Source organism: Staurois parvus, unplaced genomic scaffold, assembly GCF_062004578.1.
Source record: "Staurois parvus isolate SC_StPar_1 unplaced genomic scaffold, SC_StPar_1.0 ptg000719l, whole genome shotgun sequence".
NCBI classification, from domain to species: domain Eukaryota; kingdom Metazoa; phylum Chordata; class Amphibia; order Anura; family Ranidae; genus Staurois; species Staurois parvus.
The window spans coordinates 1260028-1279415 of NW_028318515.1; the positions used below are offsets into that span (position 1 = coordinate 1260028).

General features: G+C 44.9%; 2 protein-coding genes across 6 annotated transcripts in view; one reads left to right on the top strand and one right to left on the bottom strand.

Annotated features, from left to right (window-relative positions):
- TCTN2 (tectonic family member 2) overlaps positions 1–18024 on the bottom strand; it is a 45904-nt gene extending 27880 nt beyond the window's left edge. Inside the window, exons 1-6 of one of the 4 annotated variants that reach the window (XM_089653674.1) lie at positions 17835–17969; positions 15894–17272; positions 12197–12301; positions 12013–12089; positions 10746–10941; positions 8717–8817 (exon numbers count right to left, since the gene is read on the bottom strand). In XM_089653674.1, coding sequence (XP_089509800.1) covers positions 8717–8817; positions 10746–10941; positions 12013–12089; positions 12197–12278 — 456 coding nt within the window. In that variant the 5' untranslated portion in view covers positions 12279–12301; positions 15894–17272; positions 17835–17969. Of the gene's footprint in view, positions 1–8716; positions 8818–10745; positions 10942–12012; positions 12090–12196; positions 12302–14601; positions 14718–15893; positions 17273–17834 lie in introns of those variants that run through there. The other 3 variants (XM_089653677.1, XM_089653673.1, XM_089653675.1) reach the window with 3 other exon arrangements.
- An 86-nt stretch (positions 18025–18110) lies between these two features.
- Positions 18111–19388, top strand: part of ATP6V0A2 (ATPase H+ transporting V0 subunit a2) — a 118662-nt gene continuing 117384 nt past the window's right edge. Inside the window, exon 1 of one of the 2 annotated variants that reach the window (XM_089653679.1) lies at positions 18111–18348. In XM_089653679.1, coding sequence (XP_089509805.1) covers positions 18232–18348 — 117 coding nt within the window. In that variant the 5' untranslated portion in view covers positions 18111–18231. The remainder of the gene's footprint in view (positions 18349–19388) is intronic. The other variant, XM_089653678.1, reaches the window with a different exon arrangement.

Here is a 19388-nt window from a genome sequence, read left to right on the forward strand (position 1 = left end):
CTGGGGTTAGGAACGGACGTATTTTGGAGATGTTGCGGAGGTGGCGTCTGCATGAGTTTCCCAGCGATTGGACATGGGGTGGGAAGGACAGATTTGAGTCTAGAGTGACACCTAGGACTTTAGCTTGCGGGGTGGGACTGATGGTGGCGTTGTTGGTCTTGATGGAGAGTGTGTGGGGGGGGGGGGGAGCGGGCTGGGGGGAAAATTAGGAGTTTGGTTTTGGAAAGGTTTAATTTAAAAAGGGGAGTGACATCCAGTCTGATATGTCGTTCAGTAGGCAGGTGATTCGGGCGGAGACTGAAGGTGTGAGGCGAGGGGTAGAGAGGTAGATTTCCATGTCATCGGCGTAGAGGTGGTAGTTGAAGCCGTGTGAGTGTATCAGTTGACCAAGGGAGGAGGTGTAGATGGAGAAGAGAAGGGGCCCGAGCACAGAGCCTTGGGGAACCCCAACAGAGAGGGGAAGGTGGCAGCGTTATAGGTAACGCTGAAGGAGTGTTGGGAGAGATAGGAGGAGAGCCAGGAGAGAGCAGAGTCTCTGATGCCAAGGGAGTTTAGTTTATTAAGGAGGAGGGGGTGATCAACTGTGTCGAAGGCCGCGGAGAGGTCGAGGAGTAGGAGGATTGAGTAGTGGCCATTAGCTTTGGCGGTTAGCAGGCCGTTAGTGATTTTGAGTAGGGCGTTTTCGGTGGAGTGTAGGGGACGGAAGCCAGACTGTAGTGGATCAAGGAGGTTGTTGTCATTGAGGTGGGAGCTTAGGCGATTGTAGACTAAGCGCTCGAGGAGTTTGGATGTAAATGGCAGCAGGGAGATGGGTCTAAGGTGGGGTCCAGGGAGGGTTTTTTGAGTATGGGAGTGATGTGCGCGTGCTTTAGGGGGGAAGGGAATGCGCCAGTAGAGAGGGAGAGATTGAAGATGTGGGTGAGGGAGCAGAGGATGGAGGAGGAGGGTGACCGGAGCAGTTGTGTGGGGACAGGGTCAAGGGGGCAAGTGGTGAGGCGGGCTTCTGAGAAGACCTTAGTGACCTCTTCAGTGGTAGCAAGTCTTAAGGAGTGGAGTGTTAGGGGGGTTTTAGTGTGTGGGATGTTAGGTGTGGCGGGGGTCAGGGCGGTTGCGAGGTCAGAGGAGGGGAGGGTGGAGGGGGTTATCGTGGGAGGGAGGCTAGGTGGGGAGGTAGATTGAGCATTGGCGATGTCCTTACAGATTGCGTCGATCTTGTTATGGAAGTGGTTGGCAATCTCGTGGGCGGTGAGTGAGGTACTGGGTGGAGGTGGGGGGGGGGGGGAGAGTAGGGAGTTGAAAGTGGAGAAGAGCCGGCGAGGACAGGTGGAGAGGGTATTGATGAGGGTTACGAAGTAGGCTTGTTTGGCGGCGTGGAGGGATGAGGTGTAGGTGAGGAAGGTGGATTTGTAAAGGGTGAACGCTTGAGGGGATCTGGTTTTGCGCCATAATCGCTCCAGCGCACAACTGCGTCGTTTAAGATTTTTGGTGTGGTCATTCTGCCAGGGTTGAAGCGGTCAGAATCAAATGCTGCGTGTGGTTACGGGTGCTAAGGAGTCTAAGGCAGCTGACAGCGAGTTGTTATAAGCAGTAGTGGCCAGGTCAGGGCAGGACAGTGGAAGGATAGTCGTAAAGTCGGTCAGCTGCAGAGTGGAGAGGGGCCAGGTTCAGGTTGCGGAGGTTACGGCTGGTGATGGTTTGACATTTGGGGGGGGGAGGTGTTTGAGGACGGGGAGACGGAGAACGTAATGAGATTGTGGTCAGAGAGAGGGAAAGGGGTGTTTGTGAGGTTGCGGGGGGTGCAGAGATGAGAGAAAACGAGGTCCAGGGTGTTCCCGTCGGTGTGGGTGGAGGACTGTGTACACTGTGTGAGTGCAAAAGAAGAGGTTAGGTGGAGGAGTTGGGATGTAGCCGGGTTTTTGATGTTGATAGGGATATTGAAGTCAAAAAGGATGATGGTGGGTAGCTCAGAGGAGAGGAAGAGGGGTAGCCAGGTGGAAAAATCATTGAGGAAGCGGGACATGGGTCCAGGAGGCCGATAGATTACTGCAATCCTCAGAGGGGTGGGAGAGAAGAGCCGGATGCAGTGGGCATCGAAGGAGGAGAAGAATAGAGAGGGGGGGTTTGGGAGGACCTGGAAGGTGTTCAGCGGTGACAAGAGCATGCCGACCCCACCACCTCTACGACCGCTCGGTCTGGTGAATGGGTCCAGACGAGACCTCCATAGGAGAGTGCCGCAGGGGAGGTGGAGTCAGTGGCTTGGATCCAGGTTTCGGTGACCGCTAGGAGGTTGAGGGAGTGGGAGATAAGGAGGTCATGGATGGCGGTGACCTTTTTGCAAACCGATCGGGCGTTCAGGAGTGCAACCTAGAATGGAGGGGTGGATGTGGGGAGGAGGGGGACAGGTATTGGGTTGAGGGGGTTGCGGCAGTTTGTGGGATTAGGAGGGTGCCTAGTGGGTGAGTGAGGTGGTGAGGGACCAGGGTTCGGGGAGACGTCCCCGGCGGTTAGGAGAAGAAGAAGGGTGAGAAAGGTGGCATGGGAGCGGGATGTGCAAGAGCGTGTGAGTCTGTTAGTGGTGGCGTGTGGGTCGGTGGGAGAGTGGAGTATTAGGAGGAGGTGGTGAGAGCCGTAGAGGGGAGATGGAAGTAGTGAGGGTGCGATGTATAGTTGTTTTGGGGGAGTAGGGGGGTAGGGGGAGGAGATTTTGGGAATGAAGGAGAGGAGCATGAGGAGGAGGAGTACAGGTGGCATATTAGGAGGGAGAGATTAGGAGGGAGAGCGAAGTGCTGGTCAGGTGAGGGAGGTGAAAGGTTTCACCTCAGGTCATATTGATGCGGAAAGTCCGTCGTGCAGTGGCGGACCACGTTGACGTAATACTTCCTATACTACCAGATCAACCACTTTATATGGTATGCTTCTCGATTGTACCACCGAATGCTCATTGCACCTAAACCATTTGAAAGCCACTGCAAGAAGAACAAACGCACTCTACAGGGCTAATTTTTATCTTATTATAAAGCACTTACATGTCACACAAATAGCTCCAAGCGCTCATATATGTTCAATTGGGAGCGAGACCTGGGGTAATCCTTAGCCATCTCAGAATCAGTGTTAATTTTGGCAACTAAATTAAAACTATTTTAGTCGACTAAAATACGACTAAAGCTAAAATGACATTTTAGTCAAAAGACTATGACTAAAACTAAATCGAAATTGTCAAAATTAACACTGCTCAGAAAGGGATAACATTTTGCTGGCAGCAGCAAAATGCTCCAATAACTTGGAAATGACACATAAAGTGTTATTCCAGTGGTTTAGGACACCAAATCACATGGCCAAATTCACTCCCACTGCCTCCCCACTTTATTTTCGGAGATGCAAGGCACAGGGCACTCTTTACCACATTTGATGGCTGTGCCAAAAGGTTAAAAGACTATGGATACGAGTATACAACTTAATCAAAACCTAGTTTGTAACCTTTGGGAGGCCTTAAAGCAGAACCTCACCTGAAAAGGGAAGTTCCATTTATTCCTCAACCCCACCCCTCATTGTAAACTTTTTTTTTTCAGGGAGTGGGTACCTACTTTTGACAGGTTCCCGCTCTCACTCCTCTCGGCTCGCCTAAGCAAGTAGAACAGAAGTTTGGCCCCCCTTCCTGCAACCTCTTTGGACATGTCACAGAAAACACAGCACGTCTTGTGCATGTGCAGTGGGGAGCCGCCTATGAGACAGCAGTTAGTCACAGCTGACTTCCCAAAGTCAAAATGGTGCGCCGGGGGGGGGGACCTGAGGATTGGCAAAAGATGAAGACAACACTGGATTCCTGGGCTGGTAAGAACTTATTTTATTAGGTCAGCAGCTACAGTACTTGTAGCTGATATTTTTTTTTTTTAAACAAAACCAAAAGTTCCTCTTTATTAGACCTATCTCTGATCCTGCTACTAATGACAGAAAACTAACAGATTTTATCTTTCTAGCTCTGCATCAAATAGCAAAAACTGGGAGACAGCCTTCCCTGAACTGCATGGAGGTGAAACAATGGATAATGGACACCATGATCCATGAGAAACTCACTTCTATGATACACAATCTAAATACTTGAAAATATGGTCACCGTGGTTTGATTACAATTTCAGTCTGAACCTTGATCTCTCCCTGCTCTTACTTTAGAGATGACATAAATATAGGCCCTACGTAATGGGTGCCTCTGGCCGGGCTCCAGTGCCCCCTCTTTTTGCACCCTACATTTTCTCTCTACTTATATTTTGTCTAGCATTATACCCTTTCCCTGCCTCCTCCCTCCATTTTCCCCTATTTTATTAATGTGCTACATAAGCCAGATATAACTCCCTCTTTCCTTGACAGCTACACTTAGAGATTTGCACTAACACACCCTACATCGGCATCAGTATTAAATCAGGCCTACAGACACATCCTCCCATCCAATTAACAGATATATTTCTGTGTTTCAATGACCAACACCTACCACTGACCTGCATTTTACATGTTCCACTGAATGCAAGTACATGCTTTTCCTCTGTTTATTTCTATTTGGTGCACTTGTTATTGCAGTTGTCAACCAATATACAGTGCCTTGAAAAAGTATTCATACCCCTTCACATTTTCCCCATTTTTTCATGTTACAACCAAAACGTAAATGTATTTTTTTGGGATTTTATGTGATAGACCAACACAAAGTGGCACATAATTGTGAAATGGAAGGGAAATGATAAATGATTTTCAACATTTTTTAGAAATAAATATCTGAAAAGTGTGGCGTGCATTTGTATTCAGCCCCCTTTACTCTGATACCCTTAACTAAAATCTAGTGGAACCAACTGGCTTCAGAAGTCACCTAATTAGTAAATAGAATGCACCTGTGTGTAATGTAATCTCAGTATAAATACAGCTGTTCTGTGAAGCCTTCAAAGGTTTGTTAGAGAACATTAGTGAACAACCAGCATCATGAAGGCCAAGGAACACAACAGACAGGTCAGGGATACAGTTGTGGAGACGTTTAAAGCAGGGTTAGGTTATAAAAAAAATATCCCAAGCTTTGAACATCTCACGGAGCACTGTTCAATCCATCCTCCGAAATGGAAAGAGTATGGCACAACTGCAAACCTACCAAGACATAGCTGTCCACCTAAACTGACAGGCCAGGCAAGGAGAGCATTAATCAGAGAAGCAGCCAAGAGACCAATGGTAACTCTGAAGGAGCTGCAGAGATCCACAGCTCATGTAGGAGAATCTGTCCACAGGACAACTTTTAGTCGTGCACTCCACAAATCTGGCCTTTATGGAAGAGTGGCAAGAAGAAAGTCATTGTTGAAAGAAAGCCATGAGAAGTCCTGTTTGCAGTTTGCGAGATGCCATGTGGGGGACACAGCAAACATGGAAGAAGGTGCTCTGGTCAGATGAGACCAAAATGGAAATGTTTGCCCAAAAAGCAAAAAACGCTATGTGTGGCGGAAAATGAACACTGCACATCACCCGGAACACACCATCCCCACTTTGGAACATGGTGATGGCAGCATCATGTTGTGGGGATGCTTTTCCTGAGCAGGGACAGGGAAGCTGGTCAGAGTTGTTGGGAAGATGGATGGAGCCAAATACAGGGCAATCTTAGAAGAAAACCTGTTAGAGTCTGCAAAAGACTTAAGATTGGGGCGGAGGTTCACCTTCCAGCAGGACAACGACCCTAAACATACAGCCAGAGCTACAATGGAATGGTTTAGGTCAAAACATATTCATGTGTTAGAATGGCCTAGTCAAAGTCCAGACCTAAATCCAATTGAGAATCTGTGGCAAGACTTAAAAATTACTGTTCACAGATGCTCTCCATCCGATCTGACAGAGCTTGAGCTATTTTGCAAAGAACAATGGGCAGAAATTTTACTCTCCAGATGTTCAAAACTGGTAGAGACAGCCCCAAAAAAACTTGCAGCCGTAATTGCAGTGAAAAGTGGTTCTACAAAGTATTGACTCGGGGGCTGAATACAAATGCATGCCACACTTTTCACATATTTGTAAAAAATTTGGAAAACCATTTATCATTTTTCTTCTACTTCACAATTATGTGCCACTTTGTGTTGGTCTATCACATAAAATCCCAATAAAATACATTTAAGTTTTTGGTTGTAAACTTGACAAAATGTGGAAAATGTCAAGGGGTATAAATGCTTTTTCAAGGCACTGAATGTGCTTTGTGTGTTCTGATTTCAATATATCTGTTCTAGCCTTCAAAAATTACTAAAATATATGCAAAATAAATGTAATATTTTTATCAGTAAAAATATTATTTAGGATTCTGTGCCCAATATGTACAACACAGGCAAATGCACGACATTGGAAAATGAAAAATGACAGTGAGTGAATAGGGAGGGATAAGCTGGAACAGCCGCTAGCACAAAAGGACATATCCTCAGTAACAATAGATAAGAAAAAAGTGAAAATGAAGCGAAACAATGAAATAATTAAAATAATGCTCTAGCATTATACTGAATAAAATAAATAAGTAGTGACTTGAGTGAACAAACAGCGACAAGTAATGCAATCTAAGTGAAGTGCTCTATACTGGCCTTAACGCTACAGCGTAGAGAGTTATTTTAATTATTTCATTTTTTCGTGTAATTTTCACTACTGCACTTTTTTCTTATCCAAATGCAAGACATTGCTTTCTACAGGACCTACAGCCACCATCTTGCTGTATTGGAAATCATTACTTGCTAAGGCCCCTTTTTACGTGGGGCAGATTCCATTCCAAACAGTAGGTAATCTGTTCACAGTCCCCCTGCTGATCAGAGCAGAGCAGGTGGGTGACACATCTCTGCTCTATGAGCGGCCAGGAATAACTGGATTCCGTTGTCCATTTACACCTGCTTACCCCCTGATCCAATCTGCCTAAAAGGAAGAAGATGGACACCCCCCCCCCCCTTTTTCTTTTTTTTTTAGTGGACTGTATTGGACCTGAAGGTATGTGGATGTAAACGGACACAAGTTCATTTACATCTGCCTGTCCATAAGAATGCATGGACCTTCTGACTAGGTCTGCCTGAAAAACTGAGAGGTGGACCTGGTCGGATCACTCATGTGAAAGGGGACTTACACCCTGGTCGCATCAAACCCGACTTTGAAATCGTGTGACTTACAGTGAAAGTTGTACGATTTCAAAGTTGGGTGACATGCCGATTTCAGGTGTGATTTGCAAGACATCTGACACAGATGTCTATGCAAATCACACCAAAAGTAGTGCATGTACTACTTTAGAAATCAGTGTGGCTCCGACCAAGTCGGAACCGCACCGATATGACTGCTCTAATTTCAGACAATAGGGTGCAACTTGGCATGCAATTTGCAAGTCGCATGGCATGCAAATCGCATGCCAATTCACATCCAGTGTGACCAGGGACTTTGACATAGTAGCAATCGGTACCTGTCTCAGGCTGTACCTTACCTTACCTTACCGTTGCTAGTGAAGCCTGAATAGCTCAAAACACAATTCTGTAATTCTATAGTTACTGCTTTTGCCTTTACTTCTCCACTCTCACTTTTTGCTGATTTTAACTAAGCCCCAACTGCCAATACGTTCAGTATATTTCTATTCTAAGATAAGCCAAAATAGAAGACAGAGTATAAAATGAGGTAGTAGCAGCAGCCGAGCAGTATTTACGTGACCAGACATCAGAATTTTTTTGATAGGGTTTAAAGAAACTTGAAAAACACACCCGTGTCTAACTATGGGTAGAATATGTGGGAAAACATGTAAATTTCATGGCTCTAAGTCATTCCTTTTTTTTTAGTTAGGCCTAGAATTTTCCAGAACTCCTTTGTAGCAATATATTTACTAGCTAGTAACAAGCTAATATGGCAACTCTTTGGAAGGGATAGTTCTGGACTCCAATAACCTTCCTTATGCAGGCCATACATGGTTCGAATTCCAAACGATTTTTCATTTGAAACTCGAACCGTCGTTTGTTCTGTAATCCGATAGTGCCACCAATGATTTGGAAAATCGGTCGTTTTTCACAAATTTTCCAACATGTCCGATAAACGAATTGGGGAGGAACCAAGAAAATGCCCCATTAACAGGGCAAAAATCGGCCGATTATTCTTAGGTCCGATTTTCGTACGAAAATCGTTTGAAATTTGAACCATGTATGGCCTACATTAGACATGTCCATAATCCCACTTACCTATGTAAAAATCTGCCTGGAGAGCTTGTACCTGTGAACCTTTTGCTTTGCACTGTATCGATACAACTCTACCATGTGTGGGGTGTGTGTCCACCTTTTGCTTCTAAATGGCCTTTGAAAACATAAATGGTTTGGTTTTAGAGGCGCTGATAACTTAATTCATCAGATGCCATGGTGGACACTGCATTAAAACCATCACTTAGATTTCTAAAGTTTATAGGGTGCAGTAAAAAGGATTGAGATCAGTAGAAGGATTGTTCAGGTCAGAAAGGCAACTTTATGTATAAGCACTTTCAAAATCTTGATTTCAGCTGTGTAGGGGATCTAATGGACTTACCTGTAAGCTCCAGGAAGAAAACCTAGCACGGGTGTCATTCAAACCATCCAACTCACATACTAAGCCAGGACATGCCCGACCGTAAGTATTCCCAGTCCTAACATGGTGTACTGTAAAGGTTTTATTCTTGACGTTCACTACAAGAATATATATCACAATAGCACTTAATTGCATAAACTCCTACCTGATCACAACAGCAGAGAATATCACATGCTGCAGCTGTCAGGTTACATGGGCATGATCCTAGAGGTTGGTACACTTGATTGGGTATCACAGTTTCATTATCTGCGAACAAAACAAAACATTTTTGCTTTAATGCTAAATGAACATAATTTAATAATAATATCTTGTTACGGAAATGGGTGGCAATCTCGTGGGAGGTGAGTGAGGTACTGAGTGGAGGAGGGGGGGGGGGAGAGAGCAGGGAGTTGAAGGTGGAGAAGAGTTGGCGAGGGCAGGAGGAAAGGGTGTTGATTAGGTTAACAAAGTAGGCCTGCTTGGCGGCGTGGAGGGAGGAGGTGTAAGTGAGGAAGGCAGATTTGTAGAGGGAGAATGCGTGAGGGGACCTGGTTTTGCGCCACAGTCTCTCCAGTGCGCGACTTCGACGTTTGAGGCGTTTAGTGCTGTCATTCTGCCATGGTTTAAGCGGCCTGGGTTTGATGATGCGTGTGGTTAGGGGTGCCAGAGAGTCTAGGGCAGCTGACAGTGAGTCGTTGTACAAGGTGGTGGCTATGTCAGGACATGACAGTGGGAGGATGCTGAGTGGAGGGGGGCCGGGTTCAGGTTGCGGAGATTGCGGCTGGTGATGGTTTGGCGTTTTTGGGGGGGGGGGGGGGGGAGTTGGGGGAAGGGGAGATGGAGAACGTGATGAGGTGGTGGTCAGAGAGAGGGAAGGGGGTGTTAGAGAACTGGTTGAGGGTACAGAGGTGGGAGAAGACGAGGTGTCCAGGGTGTTCCCTCCGATGTGGGTGGAGGATTGCGTGTGCTGTGTGAGCGCGAAGGAGGAGGTTAGGTGGAGGAATTGGGAAGTGGCCGGGTTGTTGTCGTTGATGGGGATATTGAAGTCCCCGAGGATGATGGTCGGTAGCTCAGAGGAGAGGAAGAAGGGGAGCCAGGCGGCGAAGTTGTCCAGGAAGTGGGGTATGGACCCAGGAGGTCTGTAGATCACTGCGATCCTTAGGGGGTGGGTGAGAAGAGTCGGATGCAGTGCGCCTCAAAGGAGGGGAAGGATAGAGAGGGTGGGTTAGGGAGGACCTGGAAGGTGCTCAGCGGTGAAAGGAGCAGGCCGACACCACCACCTCTGCGATTTAAGAGAAAATCCAGCATATACCATGCCAAAGCATCGGGGTTAACTCATCTCACTCCAACTGGGCTTTCAACATTCAGTCCTGAATATGCAAAAGCAGCATACCATTCTTGATGCAACTTAGAAACAGCTTGGTACAAATCAAAAGCAGCTTGATGCAACTTTTAAGCAAATCAATGCAACTCAAAAACAAATCAAAGCAAGTCAGAAGCAAACTGCAGTGGAATATGTGTGTTCTCTGTGCATCTGGGGAGGCTACAAGTGACTTATATGCTCATAAGAACTGAGCATGATGTCTAAATACATGGCCCTCTCCTGCATTCCAAGCAGAAGTAGAAGTAGTACCGACAAAAGGGATTAAATCAACTGGTGCATTAGAACAAGAACATTAAAAAACAAAAGAAATGAACAGGTAGGCTGTACTCCCTGTACACATTTCAAAGTATAATTTTTATTTTTGCCTGTTTTACCTTTTTTAACTTTTAGGTTTTTAATTACTATACTGCTCTGAAAACCACTATTATGTCAAAAGGACAAAGTCGACAGAATAAACTATACCATTCTCAAATCTATTAAATAGTATACTTAGCAAAGAAGGTTCAGAATCATCACTTTTAGCATAAGGACTCTATAAAGCACTATGGAAAAAGCTGATATCCAATTAATTTATGAGTACTGCTTGGGCCTTGAAGAAGGGGACATACCCCGAAAGCTTGTCCTAAAAACTGTAATGCAGGGCAAATAAAAAAAGTATCATGGACAGTACTCAATTGTTTCTTTCGCAAGTGCACTAATAGGGCTACAATCACCTCAAAAAAGAGATCCAATTCAGTGCTAGCCATTACAGTTGCTGTCTTTGACTAGTACTCATTCAGAATATAATTACATGTTTATTTCACAGCATTACCTGATACAAGCCCTATAAAAGTGGTGTTGATATAAATTTCAGCATGGATTAGTAGACTGCTGATAGGTGTGCCATTCCCACAAGCTGTAACTTGAAGTGTTTCCACAATACACAGATCCTCAGTGCAACAATTAGTTTCATTGATGGTACAGAGAGTAAGATTCTTCTGTGATGTCACTGTGACTTTAAATACATCCTGTCAGAAAAATACAAATGTGTCAGTTTTATCAACAATGTAAATTTATATTTGTGGCTTACTTTTTTATGTGAGAGATATTAAAGTAGTAATAAACGCAAAAACAAAAATTTGATATATTGCAGATTAAAATCGTTAAAGCAGCCGAGAAAAAATGTACAGGTTAACTGCTTGTTGTGCTCTAGGCGAGAGAACAGCCGAGAATAGCGGAGATTTACTCACCTGAGCCGCTGATCCTCCCTGCACAAGACTGGTCCCTCCAGCTCCTGCACCCCCCCCAGGAAATGGACTGTTCCTGATGTCACACTGCATAGACAGGAATAGTTCACTGCTAGATCGTGGGGGAGCACGATTTTTCGGAGGGTCGGCGGGTCAGGTGAGTATGAGCTTTGTGCTCAGCCCTAGAAAAATGAGCAGCTGATCCATGCACGGTGAAAAAGAAATTTTGACCAGAGTTCTTCTTTAAATACTGTGGCTGCATAATTTTCTTATTCCCCTTTATTTTCACCAGGTGATCTGACCAGTAACATACTTCCTGTCTTAGGGTGTCTCCATGCTGGATGAAGGAGCAGCAGAGACACCTTTGAACAGCAGCACTGTCATTCTGAGAAGGTAGTGTTGTACTAGAAGTAATGTACTAGATTTAGATGGACGTGACTAACAAATTAAAGCTGAACTCCAGCTACCACATTTTAAGCAGATGGAACAGTTTTTTTTTCTTTTGGAATAAAAGTTTTACATAAATGGATAAAATTTGACCATTGTAAGCACCCAATTTAGTGTTAAAGGGTTTGTCTCAACACTCTAACTGACACTTTTGCTGGACAGCGTGATCTGCTATAGAGAGTTGAGAAATGACAGACTTACTGGCCAGATTCCTGGGTGAAAAGGAAAAAAGCCCCCCCCCCCCAAAAGAAAAACCCAACGCCACAAACAATGCTGCCGCCACATCTAAGAATTAGTGCATTTTTGCTAAGTATTATACACACTAAAAAAATATATGCATTGTTATGAAAGGACAGCAAATATTTTACTTGCTTGTGCAAAGTTCGATGAATTTATTTTACTCACCATCTGTGTCCCAACATAAGTTGAAGCCCAGTTATCTATATTATTATTCCCACTGCAACTTTCCACAGGTGCGGAAACTAAAATTAGATAATAAACCTTAGTGTTATGCAGATGTTCTTGTAAGTGATTCAGGCTATAAAAATATGCATTTGTTTTAATATAGAGGAAACAACATTCAACTTACTGGTATCTGTAATGACAGCAAGGGATAAATTGACAGAAGATGCATTTGTAACAAGGTATGAAGTCACTTCAGGTCCAGACATGAATATTGTGGAAGGAAAGAACCCTGAAAGGCAGATCATCAGAATTAGGAAAGCACCTATGATTTGCGTAAATTACAATTAACATTATTTACATTTGAGAACAAATCTTTAAAGATTCAAATGAGAACATGCTTATGCCATTAGCAACACATATTACAGACAAGCTTAACGTACCAATAAAGGATTAAACTACCTTAAAGGGGAACTAAACCCTCCTATCCTTTTCAGCCAAGGAAGCTGCCATCTTAGCCTCTGTTTGATCTGCAGTTGCCATGGGGCTGTACACGTGATCAGTTATGACTCCAGCCATTTTTTTATTTATTTATTACAGGTACTTATATAGCGCTGTCAATTTAAGCAGCACTTTACATATATATTGTACATTCACATCTGTCCCTAACCCTCAGGGGGCGTACAATCTAAGGTCCCTAACTCACATTCATACATACACATACTAGGGACAATTTAGACAGGATCCAATTAACATACAAGCATTTCTTTGGAGTGGAGTATGAGAGGAAACTCACACAGGCACAGGGAGAACATACAAACTCCAGGCAGGTGGTGCCATGGTTGGGATTCAAACCAACGACCCTAGTAATGCCAGGCAGAAGTGCTAACCATTTAGTCACTGTGCGGCCCAGCCATTTGATGGCTTGACAGTTCGACAGATGTAGCACCTGTGACAGTTATTATTCATGGAATGCCTTGAATGGAACTTTTGTGAGAAACTTTTAAACTGATGGATTTAGTTCCACTTTATAAAAACCTGTTAAAGAACAGTGTACATTCTTCCCTTCCTGCTGCTTATGTCACTGAATGTCTCTCCAATCCCAAGAAATCTTCAACATGAAAACACACATTTCCTGTAGTGTCCATCTTTATATTCTCCTGCAGCTCTCACTGGTTCTTTCTGCAGACCTTCACATAACTACCGTTTCCTGAAATGCATAAAAGTCATCAGAAGGAACCAGTAAGAGCTGTGGGGGCTAGGAAAATCAACTCCCTTGGAAACTGGGCAGCACAGTGGCTTAGTGGTTAGCATGTCTGCCTTGCAGTAAATGGGTCATGGGTCACCTCCTGCATGGAGTTTCCATGTTCTCCCTGTGCTTGCGTTGGTTTCCTCCGGGTGCTCTGGTTTCCTTCTACACGCCAAAGACATGCTGGTTGGTTAATTGGATCCTGTCTAAATTGGCAATAATATGTGTATGTATGAATGTAATTAGGGACCTTAGATTGTACACCCCTTGAGGGTTAGGGATTGATGTGAATGTTCAATATATATGTGTAAATTGACAGTGCTATATAAGTACCTGAAATAAATAAATAACTCACTCCAGTTTCTGTGTGGACTTTCTTGGTATTGGAGCAGTGTAGGCTACAGGGAAGATAGGTGTTTAGGTTATCCCCTTTTACATGTATGCCTTATTTCTAAAAGTTTACTATATCAAAGGAGTCGCTTTAAAAATAATTATCATTGTAACACTAGCTGCAATGGCGTACAGCTAACCAACAGCGCAGCTAGCAAGGAGACAGCTGCTTTGATAGTGAATGCCTCTCTCTAGCTCCCAACATTTGCCCGAGGCAAGCACCAGCAAGAGGAATGCAGATGGAGGTCAGGTTGATACTATAAACTTTTTTCAGGTTTCTTCCATTCGTTGTCCCTCTCCACATCTTACAAAGCATGCAAAGAAAAGTAACATTATATGGGACATCAAAAACCTAGATTACCCTGGCACACTATTTACCTCCCAAAGCTTTCCGGGTGTTTGGGGGTCCCAAACAAAAGTAAATATTACCTGGCCTCTCAGCTCAGCCCAAATATCACCCAACCACTGAGACTCTAATCTGTCTAACAGCCCACTCACTCAAGATATGGGATAGCATAACATTTTCAGACCAGTCACCTTGCCTCACCCCATCTACCCCTGCAACCTATAATACACAACCTGTCCTCTGCCCAGTATCTGAATCTCCCCAAGCTTTCCAGCAATTGTCAAGAAGGGTCTCCTATACTGTGGCTCTGGCATCATAACTTGCATGCATAACAAACATTATAAATGTATTCTTATGCACTTTTAATTTCAGTGGGCCTAGGGAAAAACATTGTTCATGAACTTCCATGTTAGTCTTTGCCTAATCTGCAATTGCCATGGTGCTGTACATGTGATCCATTATTACACTAGCCATTTGAAGGCTTGGGAGCACAAGCAACTGTGACAGTTATTCAAAGCATGCCAGGATTATAACTGTTTTGGGGAAATGTTAAATTGAAGGCTTTAGTTCTGCTTTAAAGCAGAACTAAAGTCCACAGAATACCCACCTCAACCTTCTAGAGATGTGACCATTAGATCCATCACTGGCCACTGACATCCTTTCCCTGGGCTTCTTCCAGGTGGTGGGTCTTTGTCCTCTTGATAAGCCAGAGGGGGATGATATGACTCCTGCATATGTGCACAGAAGCCACTCCAGCACCACCACAGTGTCTCTTCTGCAAATAAAAAGCTGCCTTCTTGCATTTTTTTGTATTATAGGATTAGTTCCACTTTAACTGAAACTGATTGGTTGCCATACACAGCTGCTCCAGTTTTAGTAAATTCCCCCAGTGTTTTATTTTCATGCATGAGCATTCCAATGTAATCAACATCATAACACATGCTGTGAATAAGGCCTGAATCTTCAACCACTACATCCAGTCAGGGGCAAGGCCAAGCCACAACGTGTGTGTGTTAATAGACGAACACAGTGTGGCTCAGGATCAGGTCCACAGGAGTCCCCCCCCTCCCCAGCAAGTGGCTTGACTGGGAGGGGGTACACAATGGCAGGAGGAGGCAGGAGCACTGGTGGGGGACGGACAGAGCAGCCCTGATCCTACCTTTCTGACGTCCCCCACTGGTACTCCTGGCTCCTCTTGCCTTTGAGTAGCCCCTCCCAGTGGCTGGGGGGGGGGGGGGACTAACTGACCTCTGTGGACTCAATCCTGAGCCATGCTGTGTGTGTTATTAACAAGATGGATTTGATTGACAGCTGCAGAAGCCAATGGCTCCTGGTGCTATCACAGAGTCCAGTAAAGCTAAGAGAGAGCAGAACCGCTGTTCCCAAGCACAGTACTGGGCCGAGATTGGGCTCGGTTAGGTTATTTTGTAAAAGTTTTTTTACCCTGATGAAGAGAATGTATTAAAGTAAAAAACCTTCTACTTTTACAACCACGTTAAGATGATAAAGAGGGCCAGGGGGGAGCTAGGATCTGTGCATAACGATTGCCAATCTTTTCTATGGTGTCCGCTCACATCTCTGTGTCTGTCTGCTTTTAGAACATACGTCTGAGTGCATGCACTGGTACATACCTGTGTACAGCCACATTTGTAACTGCGGTCTATGGGTGGCTGTACACAGCAGCTGCGGATCCCAGGACAGTTTCTACAGAGATCCTGGCTGCTTATGTGTACTGTACAGCCGTGGCCAAAAGTTTTGAGAATAACATGAATATTAATTTCTACAAAGTCAGCTGCTTCAGTGTTTTTCAGTCTTATTGTCAGATGTTACTATGGAATACTGAAGTTAAATTACAAGCTATTCATAAGTGGTAAAGGCTTTTATTGATAATTACATTACCTTATGCAAAGACTCAATATTTGCAGCGCTGACCCTTCTTTTTCAAGACCTCTGCAATTTACTCTAGCATGTTATCAATCAACTTCTGGGCCACATCCAGACTGAAGGCAGCCCATTCTTCAATAATCAATGCTTGGAGTTTGTCAGAATTTGCGGGGGGTTGTTTGTTCACCTGCCTCTTGAGTATTGACCGCAATTTCTCCATGGGATTAAGGTCTGGGGAATTTCCTGGCCATGGACCCAACATTTCTAGGTTTTGTTCCCCAAGTCACTTGGTTATCACTTTGCCTTATGGCAAGGTGCTCCATCATGCTGGAAAAGGCATTGTTCATCACCAAACTGTTCTTGGATGGTTGGGAGAAGTTGTTCTCGGAGGATGTTCATGGTTGTGTTCTTAGACAAGATTGTGAGTGAACCCACTCCCTCAGCTGAGAAGTAACCTTACACATGAATGTTCTCAGGATGCTTTACTGTTGGCACGACAGGACTGATGGTAGCGCTCACCTTTTCTTCTCTGGACAAGGTTTAATCCAGATGCCCAAAACAATCGGAAAGGGGATTCATCAGAGAAAATGACTTTACCCCAGTCCTCAGCGGTCCAATCCCTGTACCTTTTGCAGAATATCAGTCTGTAGTCTGTCCCTGATGTTTTTCCTGGAGAGAAGTGGCTTCTTTGCTGCCCTTCTTGACCCCAGGCCATCCTCCAAAAGTCTTCACCTCACTGTGTGCGCAGATGCACTCACACCTGCCTGCTGCCATTCCTAAGCAAGCTCTGCACTGGTGATGCCTCGATCCCGCAGTTGAATCAACTTTAGGAGATGGCACTTGCTGGACTTTCTTGGGCTCCCTAAAGCCTTCTTCACAACAACTGAACCTCACTCCTTGAAGTTCTCGATGATCCAATAAATGGCTGATTTAAGAAACTTAGCAGAAGCAATATCCTTGCTTGTGAATCCCTTTTTGTGCAAAGCAATGATGAGTACACATTTTCCTTACAGGTTAATTCATATTTGTGTCATTCTCTAAACTTTTGGCCAGGGCTGTACGCATCCCTTGCAGCCTTCTGCATGAGCTTGTTCATGTCCATGAGTTTTAGTGTATGACAACAAGCCCCACTTTCATTGGCCAAACAAAAAGCATAATGCATGAACATGAGCATGAACACAAAAATCCATATCTAAAAAAACACAGGAAATGTAGATGCAAAGCTGTGAACCTGGCCTTAATTTTTAGGGTTCATGTACACGTTTGGAAAACTCTTCTGAACGATGGAAACTGCTGGAAAACGTAGGTTGAAAAACATCAGTTTAGCTGCATTTGCGTTTAGAAGCGTTTTTAAAAGATAACCTCAGGAGATCCTCCCAAATGAGCAGAATGCACTGAAAAACAGTAAAAAATTAACTATTTCAGACATTTTGAGAGAAATAGAGAGAGCAGAAGCAGACAGAGCAGTATGTGTTGAGAAGACCTATCTTTTCTGGTTGTATTCACTATGGATCCCATCATGAGCATAATGCGGCATGTTCTACCATTTGTTCCTTCATGCAAAACCTGGAACTGACTGCACTGGTGTACTGGGTCCATTTGAATACATGGAAAACGCTTTGCATGTAATTCTGATGAAAAAGGCTCTGGACAGCATCTGGATATGGAACAGTTAAAAAATGCTCCTAAACGCAAATGCTTCTAAACGCGGTTAGTCTAGTCCTGAACGCAAGTTTGGTGCATTAAAAAAAACCACTGTAACAAGTCAGGCCCTTGTACCAATGTGAAACGAAATCGGAGCCCAGTAGAAGCCTATGTGGCTGACAGGTCAGAGTGAGCACCTTGTGGGGTCTGATCTCTGCCATCCCCCCATGCCCCACCTGGCAGTAGCAGGCCTACTTGTACAGGCATGACTCTGGCCACAGTACAGGGAGACCAGCCATCCTTATTCCTCACCCGTGATGATCTGGGCCTCTATCCCAACTGTCAGCACCACCATGCCGATGAAAAGCGATCCTGGGACCCCTGGGGCCGCCATCCCTCTGCCCTCCGTACAATCGGGTTGCTAAGAAGCCATGTCAATAGGAGCGTTGCGTTCCACAGTAACCATGGCCTCAACCTCCAATCACACACAGAACCTGAGTCACGTTGGCGGGACCCTATAGCCGGGAAATGATCTGCCCCCTAGAAACTCCTCCCCTAGGGCAGACCGTCTGCTCTTCCAATCAGCGGAAGGCTGGCCATCCCGGAAGTGCTGTGTGTGGAATGAGCTGTGGAGAGGAAGCGACGTGGAGTGTAGTGGAGAGTTTCTCGGTGACATAGGAGCTCGGCTCGGGATCGGCGGACACCCAGCATGGGCTCTCTGTTCCGGAGTGATCCCATGTGCCTGGCACAGCTCTTCCTCCAGGCCGGCTCGGCGTATGATTGTGTCAGCGAGCTGGGAGAGATGGGGCTGGCAGAGTTCAGGGATGTGAGTATTCTCTGCCTTGTCTGTCTGATGTTCCCCCTCCCCAGGAGGTAATGGTGACAATCCAGAGTGACAGGTGCCTCCCATTCACCATCCATTGATTGGTCAGGGGAGGAGTCCTGTCTTATCTGCACATGTCTGTGTGATGGGAACCTGGGAGGCAAACACAGCCAACTGGTGGCCATTCAGTGATAGGGAGGCAATCCTGTGGGCTGTGCATTATACCAAGTGTGCCACTGGCCTGCACTGATTGGTGGGTGTGATGAAGGTGGGCGATGTTACAGTACAATGGAGGGGCAACGTATACTGTCCTCCCCTTTATAAGGAACATCATCTGATAGTATTTACAATGTGTACCTGTAAAGTTGGATCTCGTACTTGTCTGTTTCCCGTCTTCCATATCGCTGGGTGTGACGTCTACATTTAAAGTGTTCCTAGACCCACAACAGTAAAATCAGTCTGTATATGCAGTAAAGCATGCTTGTTATACTCACTGTGGAACCCAAGGGGTTAATCCTCTGCATTGTGTAAAAAGGCTGTTTGGTCTTGTTTTCTCTGCCTCTCCTCTTGTTCAAATGTCCACATGATAAGACAGACTTAACCTGTAGCCACATGCACATGCTCAGTTTAGTGTGTATTGCTAGAAAGTTTTTTTTTTCTCTTGGGGGAGTGCATGTGGTCAGCACAGGGCCAATCAGCACTGTCCAGACAGAGGTCAGGGGTTCTGCATCCTCCCAGAGCAGAAAAAAACTCCTCCTTCAAGCTTTAACCAGTGATCTGCTGAAGTCACAAGACTGCTCTAACTGCTGATGAGAAAAAGTATTTAGCAGTTTATACTTACTAAAATGATTGTGTTTCCATGTTGTGTGTTTGCTAGAGCGTTTATTTTTGCTATATAAACTGTGGGAGACTTTTTCTATTATAAACTTTTGTAAATATAAACTGTGGGAGAACCGATATAGTGAATGCAGGGTCCGGGGTTTAGTAACACTTTAACATTATATCAAACAACATATCTTTAAAGGGCAACTCCAGCAGACTAC